The sequence below is a fragment of the Meleagris gallopavo genome, chromosome Z, assembly GCF_000146605.3.
Source record: "Meleagris gallopavo isolate NT-WF06-2002-E0010 breed Aviagen turkey brand Nicholas breeding stock chromosome Z, Turkey_5.1, whole genome shotgun sequence".
NCBI classification, from domain to species: domain Eukaryota; kingdom Metazoa; phylum Chordata; class Aves; order Galliformes; family Phasianidae; genus Meleagris; species Meleagris gallopavo.
Genome location: NC_015041.2, coordinates 37,822,879 through 37,836,496, shown reverse-complemented (window position 1 = coordinate 37,836,496; position 13,618 = coordinate 37,822,879). Strand labels below are relative to the sequence as shown.

The window sequence follows — 13,618 nt, the reverse complement described above, 5'->3', positions numbered from 1 at the left end:
CCGAGGGAACGGCATGGAGCTGTGTGAGGGCAGGGACAGCTGAGGGTTAGGGACAGGTGCTGCACCACAGGGCAGTGGGCACAGCCCCAGGCTGATGGAGTTCAAGAAACATTTGGACACCTCTTTCAGATATATTGTTTGAATTTTGGGTGGCGCTTTGTGAAACCAGAAGTTGGACTTAATGATCCTTGAGGGTCCCTTCCAACTCAGTATATTTTTATGACTGTAAGATCCCCTGAATGTTCTCTTCTCCAGGATGATCAATCTCCTCCAATCCCTTGATCATCTTGGTGGTCTTACACTGTTCCACTGTCTCCAGGTTTCTCTTGTACTGTGGGGCCCAGAACTGCACACTGTGCTCCAGGTGCATCTTCAGCAATGCTAAGTGTGAGGATTATCTCTCTTGACCTGCTGGCAATACTTTGTCTAGAGCAGCCAAGAATAGTGTTACCCTTCTTAAGACGAGGATGCCCTGTCAACTCCTGTTCAACTTGGTGTTCACTGGAACCCTGGGCCTTTCTTTGTAGAGCTGCTTTCTATCTGGGTGGCCCCCAGCATGTCCTGGTGCCTCAGATTGTTCCTCTCTAAGTTGACAGGACTTTGCACTTTTCCTTGATGAACTTCTTGTGGTTCCTGTTCTCCAGCCTCTGGATGGCAGCATGACCCTCAGTGTATCCATGACTACTCCCACTTTTGTGTCATCAAATAAACTTGCTGTTGCACACTGCCCCATCATTCAGATTGTTAATGAAGGTGTTAAACTGGATCAAACCTAGTACAGACACCTAGGGTACACTGCTGATTTTGGTCTCCAGTTTGATGTGACAGTCATCATCACCCTCTAGGCCTGGGTGTTCAGCCAGGTTTCAATCCACCTCAAATGGAGTTCATACTGTACTTGCACATTCATGCTGTACCTTGGACATGCCTATAGTAGATGCTTACAGAACAAAAAGATTAAAGGTATGCTGCTGTTAATCTAACGATTACATAAGTAGCTATGTGCTCATCATCTGAATTGCAAACACTCAGATAAAGAAAGGACTGGTTTGTTATCTGTGATGACCCTACTTTGTGCTGAGTCACATCCTAAGAATTTTACTTTTCCATTTTTAAACAAGCAATAATCTACATTACACTCCTATATGTTGTTGATGTTACTAATTCTTAGTTTGATATAGTCCATGAGCCTGTTTACAGTTGAAAATGAAATTGAACTAGTATCTATTTTGGCCTTTGTGTATTAAGAATGAAGACATTCATGATTACAGGAAAAAGCCTATTCATGTTATTAGGTTATATCTTAATATCAATCCATAAATAATTTTTAACAGCCAAGTTTTTCATAGGTATCTCCCTTTCTTCTTTATATCAAATCTTAAAATTAAGTGTAGAATTACTTCTGTTCTCTTGCTTCAGACTGTGTTGCTAGCTACTGTGTTGGAAGAGATTGTTTGCTATGGGCTTGTTTTGAAATCTGACCAGAAAGCTCTTAAAATAATAATTTTTTATCTTAGCATAAATTTCCTCTGAAGGCCTACTTCCCTCACCACTACCAGCCTCTTGTAATAGCTCTACTAAGACGCCCTTTTGGTAAGTTTCTTCAGGACACATTTGCAGCACTATCTAACTTGCGTTGTCTTTGTATGTGTTAAAATAACTTTAAAAAGGACTAAGACTAAATTTTGCCACTTCCTAAACTGGATGTTTTGGCGTAGCAATTTAAATAATGTTCTTTTAATGCATTTTTTAATAGAAAGATCTAACTATTACATGACTATAACACAGATACAGCTTTAAAGAAAACTGCAAGAGAATAACAAGAAAGATTGCATTTCTTTTGTATTAAAACTATGATATTAGGAATTAAGACAAGATATGAAAGAGTCAAGGCATACTAAATATAATACCATTAGTTGTGATTATACGTCATATATATACAAAAATTCTGTACTGCCTTGTTGTTCGTCTCTGAATAGGAGAAGCTTAATTTCTGCTGCTTAGGTTCTGCAAACCTTACTTTCTTGTTTCTTTTCTTTTTTTTTTTTAGTATTTTCCATTTAAATAGATCACAAAATACTACTCAGTGTTGTGCAGTTTTTCATGAGCAATAACTTCTGCTCCCCTCACAATCTATTGAGGTAGAATTTACACAAGGATACATCAGCCTTATTCAAAGAGTACCCCTAACTGTAATTTCTCACATGGCTCTGTCGGTCAGATTTCTAAGAACAACAGAAACAGTTATTGTTGAAAACTGGAAAATTTTAAGAAGAAATTTTAATTCCTTGATGATAATCAAATCAAAATAAAGCCAGAAGCTTTATTATATCTTAGTGTGTTCAATTTTATTGTTCTTTTCTACTTGGACAGAAACTTTTCAAAATAAAAAGTGAAAAGCCATCTTCTGAGACTTTTATTTTCATTCTCCCTCCTCAGAATTGCCATCTACACACTGGCTGGAGCATTTGAAACACATTTCGGATATGCTCAAGTCTATAGTAGAAGATATAAACATTAGGTAAGCAGTATTTCTAGCTTTTTGTCATTTGCATGTGTTACTTTGTGAAAAGTCTAAAAGTCATCTGAAACAACCACATTTCATCAAGTCTGTATTCTTCTGTTAAATTTAGCTTTGTTTTAGTCTAGTGCTTATGTTACTTACTGAACAAGAACTTTGTAGCATCTATGCACCTGGCCAATATGCCCCTGAGTAAAAAAAAAAAAAAAGCCTTTTTCCTTAAATTTCAGCAGACAGCTAGCTGTAAATACTTACCTACCTACTCTGCCATTTCTCCCATTAAATTTTAAAACTGATTCATGATTGCATTTCAATTCTGTTTAACCAGAACTTTGAAAAGTCACTGTCATGTCCAGAGTGGGTCCAATGCAAAGTTATCAACCAGAACTTTTCCTTAGGATGCAGTATCCTAAAGACACTTAAAAGGAGCCAGTTTTGGCTCCTTAAAGCATCACGAGTTAAGTTCTGAAGAAGTACTGTGAGAATATGCATGGAAAGGATCATCAGGTGGAAAGACAGAAGCCATATCATGAGCTGGAGGAGAAGGAGATGAGCATATTGGTTGGAAAGCTGATATGACACTTCCCCATTTTTTTTGGTGTAACAGGAGAATACTTCCACTGAAAAAGCAGCTAATTTTGGAAAGAGCCTTTTGGATATGGCCTGTTTTATGTATGAGGTTATACTAAGTTTCTAAAGGCTTGTACGAACATTCAAACTTTCTAATTTTATTCATGAAGATATTTCAGTGTTTGTTATATTGCTCTTTGAGCTGACACCCCATTTTCTGACCTGTTGCCCTTTGGTGTCTGTTTTCTAAATAGTTACTGTAATGAGTGATTGTGCTTGTTTAGGTGAATTCTGCTTTAGTAGTAGATATTCCAGAACTATATGGAAAGAATGAAAAAATGATGTCTGTATAGATCTGCTTCAAGAGTGAGCATTCCAAAAGAATATTAAACAGCTTTTAAATTTCCAGGAACCAGTTTCGTTTTGATTTTAAAAATGAAGTATCTTAATAGAAACATACAACACCTGGGTGATACAGATTCTGAAAGGCAGATCCTTGAATCCACACTTTGTTTTGGTCAATGTGTGAAGGCTTTTATTTTTGTTCTTGTCAAAAAAAAGCTTGTTGCTGCTCTCTCTGAGGCTTGGCTGTCTGGTGCCTGCTTCTTGCTTTCTGTATGAACTGCAGCTCAGTGCTGTGTCTTGTCTGTTCTGCTCTCAAATCTGTGAAACGTTTTTGTCCTTGAAATTGATCAGTGTCTGACCCCAGTTTCTTGAAAGTATGTAACTCAGAACAAATAAAATAACATTTGTCATAGAGTAAAAGAAGCATGTTTCTTTTCCTTTGTTCTCTAGCCCGTTATTGGCTTATATTGTCTTTTCATCTCCTTTGCCTTGTTAATTAATTAATATGAGTTTGAATAGTATTGTACTTGCCAGAGTATCTTCCTACTTCCTTTAGAATTCATGCAACAATTATTTTTTCTCCAAAATCCCATTCAGCTGGCAAGAAAACAGATCTGACCTAAGTTCTTAAGCACTAATATCAACAAGGAACTGTATTTAATTTTCATTCATTGCTTTACTCCTGATTCTATATCCTTTCTACTTAATAAGATTAACAGAGGAGGAAAAATAGCTACTGCACAGTGTATTCTTTTCTCTCATAGTCACTACTCTCTGTTTTTAAGGTGCTCTGATTTTCCAGTGATTTTGTTTTTCACCAAACACTGAGTCTTACAGCAAAAATCTTTCTGTCCTCTTCTAATGAACAGATTGCTTCATGTTTAGGGACATGAACATGATTTAGAGGTGAGTTATTAGAATATTATGGTTAGGTTGTAGTTGGACTTGATGATCTTGAAGGTGTTTTCCAACGTGAGCAATTCTGTGATTCTGTGTTCAATTATTTTTATTATCTTTAGTCATCTCAGTAAACTATAAATATTATGTGATATTTTAAAACAAAATGAACTTACATAAGGTTGGGGGGAAAATAACATCCCAGAAAAAATGAGCCACAATAGATTGGTTTACATGGTTGCCACTACAGAATAGGCAGAAATTGTAATGGGGACAGAAGTGGAAGTTACATTACCCTAGACCAGGCACTGTCATGGTACAGGAAAGTCATGGTGAGTTGTATGCTTAACAGTGTCTAAACTATCTAGGAAAAAGTAAGATTCTGTTCTGCTTAGTACCTGCTAAAAGCAGTGTACTACATATGTCTAAGGACATGTATTTACTGTTCGAGCTATGAATGCTTCCAGTCATAAATACTGCCAGTATTACCCATAACTGTCTCGCAATAATTATCTTTTAATAATTTTTTTTTTTTTTGTTGATTGGGTTTCAGACCTAACCTATCCACTTATATTGTCACAGCATTATTGGTCAGAATTATGGTCAGATAAGTAGTTTATTTTGTTGAATGAAAGACTGTTGTCCTAGATCACTATCTAGGTTTTGTTTTATTTTTCAAAGGTTTTTATGTTGCATTTGCAGATTCTAATAACTTCAAAGACTTTAGCAGTGCTGATCCTGTTCCCTTATCTAAGGAATTTTAGTGTCATATTTTGTCATAGATCTCTAGTTCTTTGCAGTCAGGGACATGCTGCCACCCTCCAAAAGTTGTAGAATATGGACAATGGTGTCGTCTGTATCAGTTAACTCAGTTTTTCTGCCAATTTTATATCAGCCTCTTATGTATGATGTCAGTGGTCAAGTTTATCAGAAAAAAATAATGCAGTAGATTTGTCTCCTAAGAATTGGATTTTGACACCCTGGGATTCTGTGACACATAGACAATATCATTTACAGAGTCAGTAAGTTCTGTGTTACCCATAAACAACATGAGTCAACAATATAAACTACACATAGACACAGTCTAGACATAGACAAGACATTATCTGTGCACATCAAGTCCAGTCATAAAACAGGACATTGCACCTGTTTAGAAAGTCATAATGATAAAACAGTTTATTCCAACTATCATTTTGTCACATTCTCCAGGTGATGTATTAATACCAGACAAATTCATTAACTCTAGAAATTTCTAAAACATTTTGAAATTTCCTGAGAAAGTTGATACTGCAGCTCTAGGTATCCCCAGGAATGAAACTTAAGAAAAACCTATGATTTTTAAACACTTTCCCTGACTTAATAGGATTATTTGTTCCTGGTTCTTGATCTCCTTTCAGTTATCCTTCTGTCTGTCACAGAATCAGAGAATCGTAGGGGTTGGAAAGGCCCTCTAGAGATCATCTAGCCCAACCCTCTGCTCAAGCAGTATCCTTACAGTAGGTTACACAGGAACGTGTCTAGACAGGTATTATCTGCAGAGGAGACTCCACAACCCCTCTGGGCAAACTGTTCCAGTGTTCTGTCACTCTCACAGTAAAGAAGTTCCTCCTCATATTTGCTCAAACTTACTGTGTTCCAGTTTCTGCTTGTTGCCCCTTGTTCTATTGCTGCACACAACAGAAAAAAACCTGGACTCCCTCAACTTGACTCCTGCCCTTTAGATATTTATAAACTTATTTATAAGCATTGATGAGACCATCCTTCTCTTTTTTTCTCCAAGCAGAACCGCTCCAGCTCTCTCAGTCTTTCCTCATAAAGGAGATGCTCCAGGCCCCTCATCATCTTTGTGGACTCTACATCTGCTCTTGTTGAAACTACCAAGTTCCTCTCTTCCCAACCCTCCCATCTGTTCAGGTCTTACTAAAAGGCAGCAGAATATACACCATCCCTTCATGCATGTTATTGATATAAATGTTGAATAAGACCAGACCCAATACAGCTTGCTACAGGCCTTCAACTAGACTATGTACAGCTGATCTCTGCTAGCTATTCTTTTTTTCATGCTCTGTTTAACTTTTTGATTATGGGAAGCCCACCTTTGGTTTGTGTCACTCCCTTCTGTCTCTTTTTGTTAGTTGGATCAATTGTGATGAAAATGATCTAACTTTGCTTTAGATGATTACGTGAGAGAGTGTAGAGATAAGCTGTGGCCCACTCAGATCTTTCTTTTCCTTTGCAATAGCCCAGATTGTAAGTATCATCCAAATCTTCATTAAAGAGGAACTGAATTTTAAGTCAGGATATGGATATCCTTAAAAAATTTATTCTTACTTCACCTAAATGTACTTCCTCATAAGCTACCAAAAATATGTGCTGTGTAAACAAGATAGAGAAATTGAAAACCAAAGTAAGACAACGGTACCTTAGAATGTAGTATTTAAATTGTGATTTAAAATTTTGGTAGTCCTTAGACTGGAGAGTATAAAGTAAGAATAATTTATGGTGTATATTTTAATACGTAATATTTTGTCACTGCTATATATTGGAAACTGCTGTTAGAGATACTCTGTTTTATGGGCAGATTAATATGTTAATAGCACTGAGTGTATCCTCTTTTACCTGTTTGCAGATAAATGAGTCTGCTTAGCAGGTAAAGTATTATCTTAAAGCTATCTTTATTTTCATATCAGTGCTCTTTGCAGTTAACCTAAGAAATTTTAAAATGTTTAATAAAATATTTAAGTGCATAATTTTCATTTTCCAGCTCTTCTGATGACCTTTATGAAATCTGGTTTTTGGTTGCTTGTTTTGGAGACTGGGTGGATATTGCAGCAGAACAATTAATGAAAGCAGCTGTAGCTCCAGATGCTTTGCTGTGGCTGTTGGCTTTTTACTACTGTCCTGAGAATGAAAACCAACAAAGGACTCAAACAATGGTGGGTAGTTAATAATAATCAGCAATAATCCCTCAGTAGTCTGCTAATATCTCATAAAATATCTATATATATCTAAATATCTATAAAATAAATAGTACGCAACCAGCATACCAGAAAAATTGAAGCTCTATACTGAAGAAGGAAGGTACTGGTTTTGCAAGGTCTCGTGGGATCTGTACTGCAGTGGAGAAGTGGAAAACTGATTTCTATGAATTTTCTTGCTGGCATTTAGAAACTCTTCCCACTTTTTAAAGACTTGTATAGATTAGCACCTTTTTCTCTTTTTTTTAAATAACGTAAATGCATTGAATTAGAAATACAACTACTCTGGGAGTTACAGAATTCTGCACTCCTGTGCGATGGCTTCTTCTGAGAAGGAAACACCAGACAATTCACAGCAGCAGTTGAAGTAGTGAAGATAATCATCACAGAATCCCTGAATCCCAACCTCACTCATCTACTCTGATTTATCTCATAATGTGCCAAAAATCAGCAGAGATACATGCCATATATATATAAAACATATAAGGATATTACATTCCCTAAATCTCTAGCAGAATGATGCAGTGTCAGAACTTTAGTCCCTGTTCTGCATAGACTGGTGTGTGTCTCTGTGTGCCTGTAAATGCATGGAAGTCTTTAACTGAGACCTGTTACGCAAGTCTGAACTAGCCTAAGCAATCTGATCTAGTAAGCCCAGTTTTAAAATCTGACTATAGTGTCTAGTTTTTCTAGTTCAAAAACTGATTTGATTTAAAAATGCAGCTTAATACATCACACTAGTAAAACAGCATGCTGTCATTTTACTTCTAACTGTCCTGCATATTTTGTAATAAAGTCATTCCTTCCTTCCCCCTACTACCTATGCAAGTTCACATATCACTTTTAATTTTTTTTCTCTTTAATTTCTTATACTCCAGGAGCAGAGCTAGAATACTGATTTTAGATTAGAGGTACAGTGGTGTAAAGAAACCAGAGTTTTAGAATATGCTTTTGGGACAATACTCAGTATCCAAGCAATAAATACGGCCGAGTAAAGCCAAAGTGCTGAGCTCTATATATACACAGCATTTTTCAGTTCCAGCACCTCAGAATGAAATCACATTGCCCCATGTGTAAAACCTTCCTATTTGTCCCTTATACTATCAGTTTGTTATTCTCAATCATTGTATGACAAACTTCAGTGAGAAGAAAGCTTTTCCACTGAGATCCCATGCAGTTACTCATAGGTCAGTGTGATCGTGAGTTATTTTGAGTGAAAAAAACTTATTTGCCACAGATTAGGCTACTTGACACATATTCCTACAGCTAATGCTAAGCTTATGCCTTAAGTTAGGTCTTGCTTTTTTATTATAGCCTTTTCAGACTATTTATGTTAATGGAGAAGGGATGAAAAAAAATGAGGTCAGGTAACTGACTGAAACAAGTTGTCTTTCTGAACATGGTTGAGAAATACCTGTCCTTTTGCGTTTGTAGTGCTATATTTTTTCCCTGGCCCTTGCACTTATGTGTTTGCAGGTTAAGTGTTTATCTATGTATTTACTTGCTTATGAATTTGTTTAGTTTAGATAGAGTGAACAAAATTAATGTTAATTTTTTTTATGTTGTGTAAGAGCCAAAGTCTTCTGTTTTCTATACCCAGTAAAAATAAGTTTTTATTGGCTAACTCAAAAGGTAAAAACATAATTTGCAAGCAACACAGGAAGATGGAAAAAAATGGCATTCTTACCAGAACGTTTTATCAGTTGAGGTCAGGTTGCATGGGGATTTCATTGATTTTAGCAGCAATGCTGAAATAAGCCCCTGAGGATCCTCTGTTCTTTTTCCCACAATGCAAAAATCTGACCATGTTCAACTGAGGGACTTTCTCTATTTCCTTTTATTATTAAAAAAGGTCAAATCCTGGCTTTGTGCCCTCCTTGCTTAGTTTGCAAGACTAAAGAAAGTTAACAAATCCATTCTGCCCAAATTTGTGGATGAATCAGTATGAAAGAAATGTGTGTACTGCCCTTCTTTCCCTGTTTGCCTTGCTGCCTAAATGCAGACTTCTTTATGTTTGAGTATTTCTGCCAAGTATTCCCTTTCTGATTAGTAAATAAATCCGTAGGAAAAATACCATAGGTGACTTTTACTCTTCTCTGATCCTGCATGCTTTGAAATTGTTTCTTACAGGTAGAATCTCGAGCAGTCTACAGTCATCTAATGATGTTCTACAACCGTACTGTCCTTTCATTTGGAGAGCTGCAGGCTTCTATAAACAATATAGCAGATACAGAACAATATCATACCCAGTGTCTAGTAACACATCTTCTTACCAACTTTTTACTCTTTTCTTCTGGAGGACACATGATTGCACAGGAATGTATTTCCCATGTAAGTAGTGATTGGTTTTTTTTCCCCCCCCCCCCCACGTTAAGTAAAACATTCCTTCCTTAGAAACTCAGATTTAAGATTCTACATCTTAAGAAAGAGAATTAAAGAAGATCTGACTATACAAACAATAGCTAATCTGTTGTATAATCTGTGTCGGTCACTCTGAAAGAAATATCTTCTATTTAATTCCATGGAAACTTCAACAAAAACAAAGAACACATTAACACTATTTGATTGAGCAAAGCACTACAGAGCACTATTTTTCAGTACAGTCACCACCATTAGCTATGCATTTTCTCCAGGAGTGAACAAAAGTCTGCATGCCATGTTTGTAAAAATCTGCGCTAGCAGATGTTACCCAGTGTTTCACTGCTGCTAGACGGCTAGGAAAATGTTGCCTACGCAGTCCATTTTTTTTGGCCTGAACAGATGGAAATCAGAAATCACCAAATCTGGACTGTATGGTAGATGTGACAGGACAGTTCAGCCAAGATTGGCACTGTGCTCCATGGTCTTCGAACTGGTCTGGGGCCTGCCCATATCATGTTAACAAGAGAAAGGTTGTCTTCTTTTGCAGTCTGATTCTGGAAGTTTGAGCCTTCAACTTGATAAGCAGTCAGAATTGATGGTTTGTTGGGGTTCCAGGAAATCCAAGAGGATTACCCCTTTCCTATCCCAAAAGACAGTGCACATCGCTGAGGTGAAGTGCACCTTCAGCTTTTTCTTCAGTGAGGATCTGATATGTTGTTCCCCCAGAAAGTGCTGTTCTAACTCTGGCTCATAGTGGTAACACCACATCTCATCACTGGTAATGATGAGATTTAGGAAACTGTCACCTTCAGCCTTATATTGGTTCATACAGTGTTCTTTCTGTTCATGTGTGAGCATTGAGGGACCTACCTAATACAAACTTTGCTATATCTCAATGTTCTCGTCATCATTTCCAATGCACTGAAACTGGCACTCAGTTCTGTACACAGTTCCCTGGTCATAATCCACCGATTCATATGGATGAGCTGATTGAGACGCTCTTCATTTCATGACATGATAGCTGTGCATGACTGTACAGAATGTGGCTTGTCATTCATGTCACTGTCGCCACTGCTGAGACGCACCACCCACAGCATCACTGTTTGGTCTCCGTAAACATTCAGCATCAGTGAATGTCAGGGGGTGAATTGTTTTTAATATGGAGGAATTCAGTGACAGACCTTTGCTTCATACACACTTCCATGTCAGGCTGCCCCTCAGCTGCCATCTGTTGCACAGCACCAAAATGTAATCGAATATTGGTAGGAAGGTTCAACCTCTATTGCTGTATATCAACATACTCCTCTGCCATTGTGGGCCAACATAAAAGCAGTTTTTTATTTCAGCTATAGTCTATTTTCCTTCTTGACACATCTTGACTGGAAAAAATATTCTGTCCTAACAATAAAGCTGCAGAAATTCTCCATGCAAAATCTTGCAACTAATGGATGCCTATTTGATTTTATATTTGATAAGTTAAATAACTTACACTCTCTGGTAGTTTTATGTGTTTCTTCTATTAAGGTACCCAAAACCATACACAGCACCAAATTGTGCTGCATGGAAGTGACTTTGGTTGGCTTAGTAAAACTTGAGATTAACCCACCGGATCTGCAAAAATTATGCCTTTGGGTCTGTCTGTGGTATTTTGTCATCATCTAGCAGAGGGATATACTTTTACTCTTTGAAACATTATAGAATTGAATTGTCTCCCTAAACCCATCAAGAATTTAATATGCTTTCAGTTGGTTTCCAAGGAGACAGCTCCTAAATGGTTGGTCTGTCTATTTGTGTTTAAAAACTTTTTGATATCTTGATTTATTTCCCTTTAGTCTTAGATAACCCCAGATGTTTCAAAGATGCCGAATTTATCCACGATGTGTCAAAACAGACTGCTTGGACAAAATGAAATTTTCTTTTGAGCTCAGCTTTTATTTTCAGAGCATCTCATGTGTTTAGCTGTAAGGGGCAGATCTGCGTTATATTCCTGATATTAATAGAGAATAACTTGCACTTAATAAATTAATTGCATTATATCCCATTTCTCTATTTTCCTTCAGATTACTGAGACAACTGACATGAGCAAGGAAGTTTGTAGCCTTCTTATCCGTACTGCATACAGAATTAAACATAATGGAGGAGAAAACCAAAGGACTGTGAAGCTGTTGAATGAACTTCTTCAGAAACTAGCATTGGAAGTTTAGGTTTTCAATGTTGTCTCTATCCAGTCAGTAAGTTAGATCTTTATTTGGGTGTCTGCCTTTCATGAAAGTCTTGCACTGCAGGTTAGCAAGGGTAGAAGAAAAATCTCTTTCTTGAGGTTATCCCATAACCTTTTCTCCCCCTGCGCTGTTTAAAAATGTAAACTGTGAGGACAAAACAGAATTAAAGAGGGTTGAAAACTTTGTTCTGAGCTCCTTCTTTTACAAAAGACCTATGTCATTTAAAGCAGTTTACTCATCTCCTTGTTTATCTGGCTGCAGATCAGTTTTTCTCCCAAATTACTCATGGCTTTATGAGAAATTTTTATCCAATTGTTTGGTTGGTAAGTTGTTTCTAAAATGTTTTGTTCTATAATTCTGCTTTTGTGTGGCTAATGATGATCTCAAGTGAGAGTTAATGATTCATGGTGAGTGCACTCCATGTTCTCAGGAAATCAACAGTGTTTCCTGAACTTGTTAATTCTTTTTGAAAACATTTCCAAAATAAAGCTCCTTTCATGTTTGTTATATGATTATTTAACACTGCTGCAGCTTTCACAGGACAATGTTTTCTGCAATGTAAAATGCCAATAGCTGGTCTCCATCAGCAGATGCGGCACAGAAGTTTCTGTCAGCCTATTTTCTGTGAGGAAGTCTTTTTTTTCATGCAGACAAAATAGGGCAAGTTATAGTTATATGGAAATTCCTATTTGAGGCCCATATTTCCTAAAAAGAGAGGATTGTGGTTGCAAGTCATCTCCTTCTTTTCTGTCTCCGGAGATATGGTTTCTTTGCTTACTTCTTTCTTTGTCTAATAAGAAGAGTGTGGACAACGAGGAGTGCCTTCTTATTTTTATCCAAGAAGTTTTGTTCAGTCATTTCTAGGTTAATTAAATAAAATAAGCATGAAGAACAGTTACAGTACAGCATCTTTACTGATTTCACAGAACCACACAATTGCAGGAGTTGGAAGGGTTATGTATTACCTACCTAGCTTTTATATCATCATTTACTCTGTGTTAAAAGATACCACTTGAAATCCTTTGGGTCCCTTGCAATGCAAAATATTCTGTGATTCTGTGAAATAGTATTCTTGTATATGACATCAAAAGTGTGTGTATCTTAAATTAGTACAGTTTTATGAGTGTAACATTTGTTTTTGAGCAAGGGAGAAGAAAAATGATGTTCTTAGTTTTCCTTGGCTACACAAGAAGTGGAAGTACATTTTCTGTTAACTGTTGACTGAGTACTTACAATTTTGTTCCTAATGAGTCACATCAGACTGAATTACGGAAGTTACGTGCCCTATTGGCAAATTTGTTAATGTATTTGTGATGTTTGATTCTAGCCTATGAAAAAATAGTAAAAAAAAATATGTCTGTGAAGAACACTGCTTTTTGTGTTTTTGGATTAAAAACAGTTCTCAGTGAAAAAAAAATTAGAGAGTTATCTTGCATATTTTTAGTTGGTACACATATCCATAAAATCAAAATAAAGCAACCTAATTTTCAATTCTGTGATTATTATAACTGAAGGGCAGGTAAAGTCTGGTGGAAGAATGTCTTACCCTTGGCTGAGGAGCTTGTGAAAGATTGTTTAGGCAAAATCAATGTCCACAGATCCATGAGTCCCAATGGGTTTCACCCACAAGTGCTGATAGAACTGGCAGAAGTGATTGCTGAACTGTTCTTTGTCATCTTTGCAATTACAGACTAGTCAGCCTCACTTCTGTCCTGGAAGGGTTC

At 36.8% G+C, this 13,618-nt stretch overlaps 1 protein-coding gene across 1 annotated transcript; it reads left to right on the top strand.

Annotated features, from left to right (window-relative positions):
* Positions 1 to 60: 60 nt before the first annotated feature.
* On the top strand, positions 61 to 13,385 carry FANCC (FA complementation group C). Its single transcript, XM_010725823.3, has 6 exons — positions 61 to 963; positions 1,518 to 1,593; positions 2,440 to 2,521; positions 7,098 to 7,269; positions 9,442 to 9,642; positions 11,733 to 13,385. Exons 1-6 carry the CDS (start codon positions 925 to 927, stop codon positions 11,874 to 11,876), a joined length of 714 nt encoding a protein of 237 aa, XP_010724125.1. The 5' UTR covers positions 61 to 924; the 3' UTR covers positions 11,877 to 13,385.
* The last annotated feature ends 233 nt before the right edge of the window (positions 13,386 to 13,618 follow it).

Bases quoted from the DNA above. Each gene is read 5' to 3' on its own strand.
- FANCC (XM_010725823.3), top strand. From the start codon at position 925: ATGCCTATAGTAGATGCTTACAGAACAAAAAGATTAAAG. The intron at 964-1,517 runs GTATGCTGCTGT...TTTTTATCTTAG, and splicing joins ACAGAACAAAAAGATTAAAG to CATAAATTTCCTCTGAAGGC. The intron at 1,594-2,439 runs GTAAGTTTCTTC...CTCCCTCCTCAG, and splicing joins TCTACTAAGACGCCCTTTTG to AATTGCCATCTACACACTGG.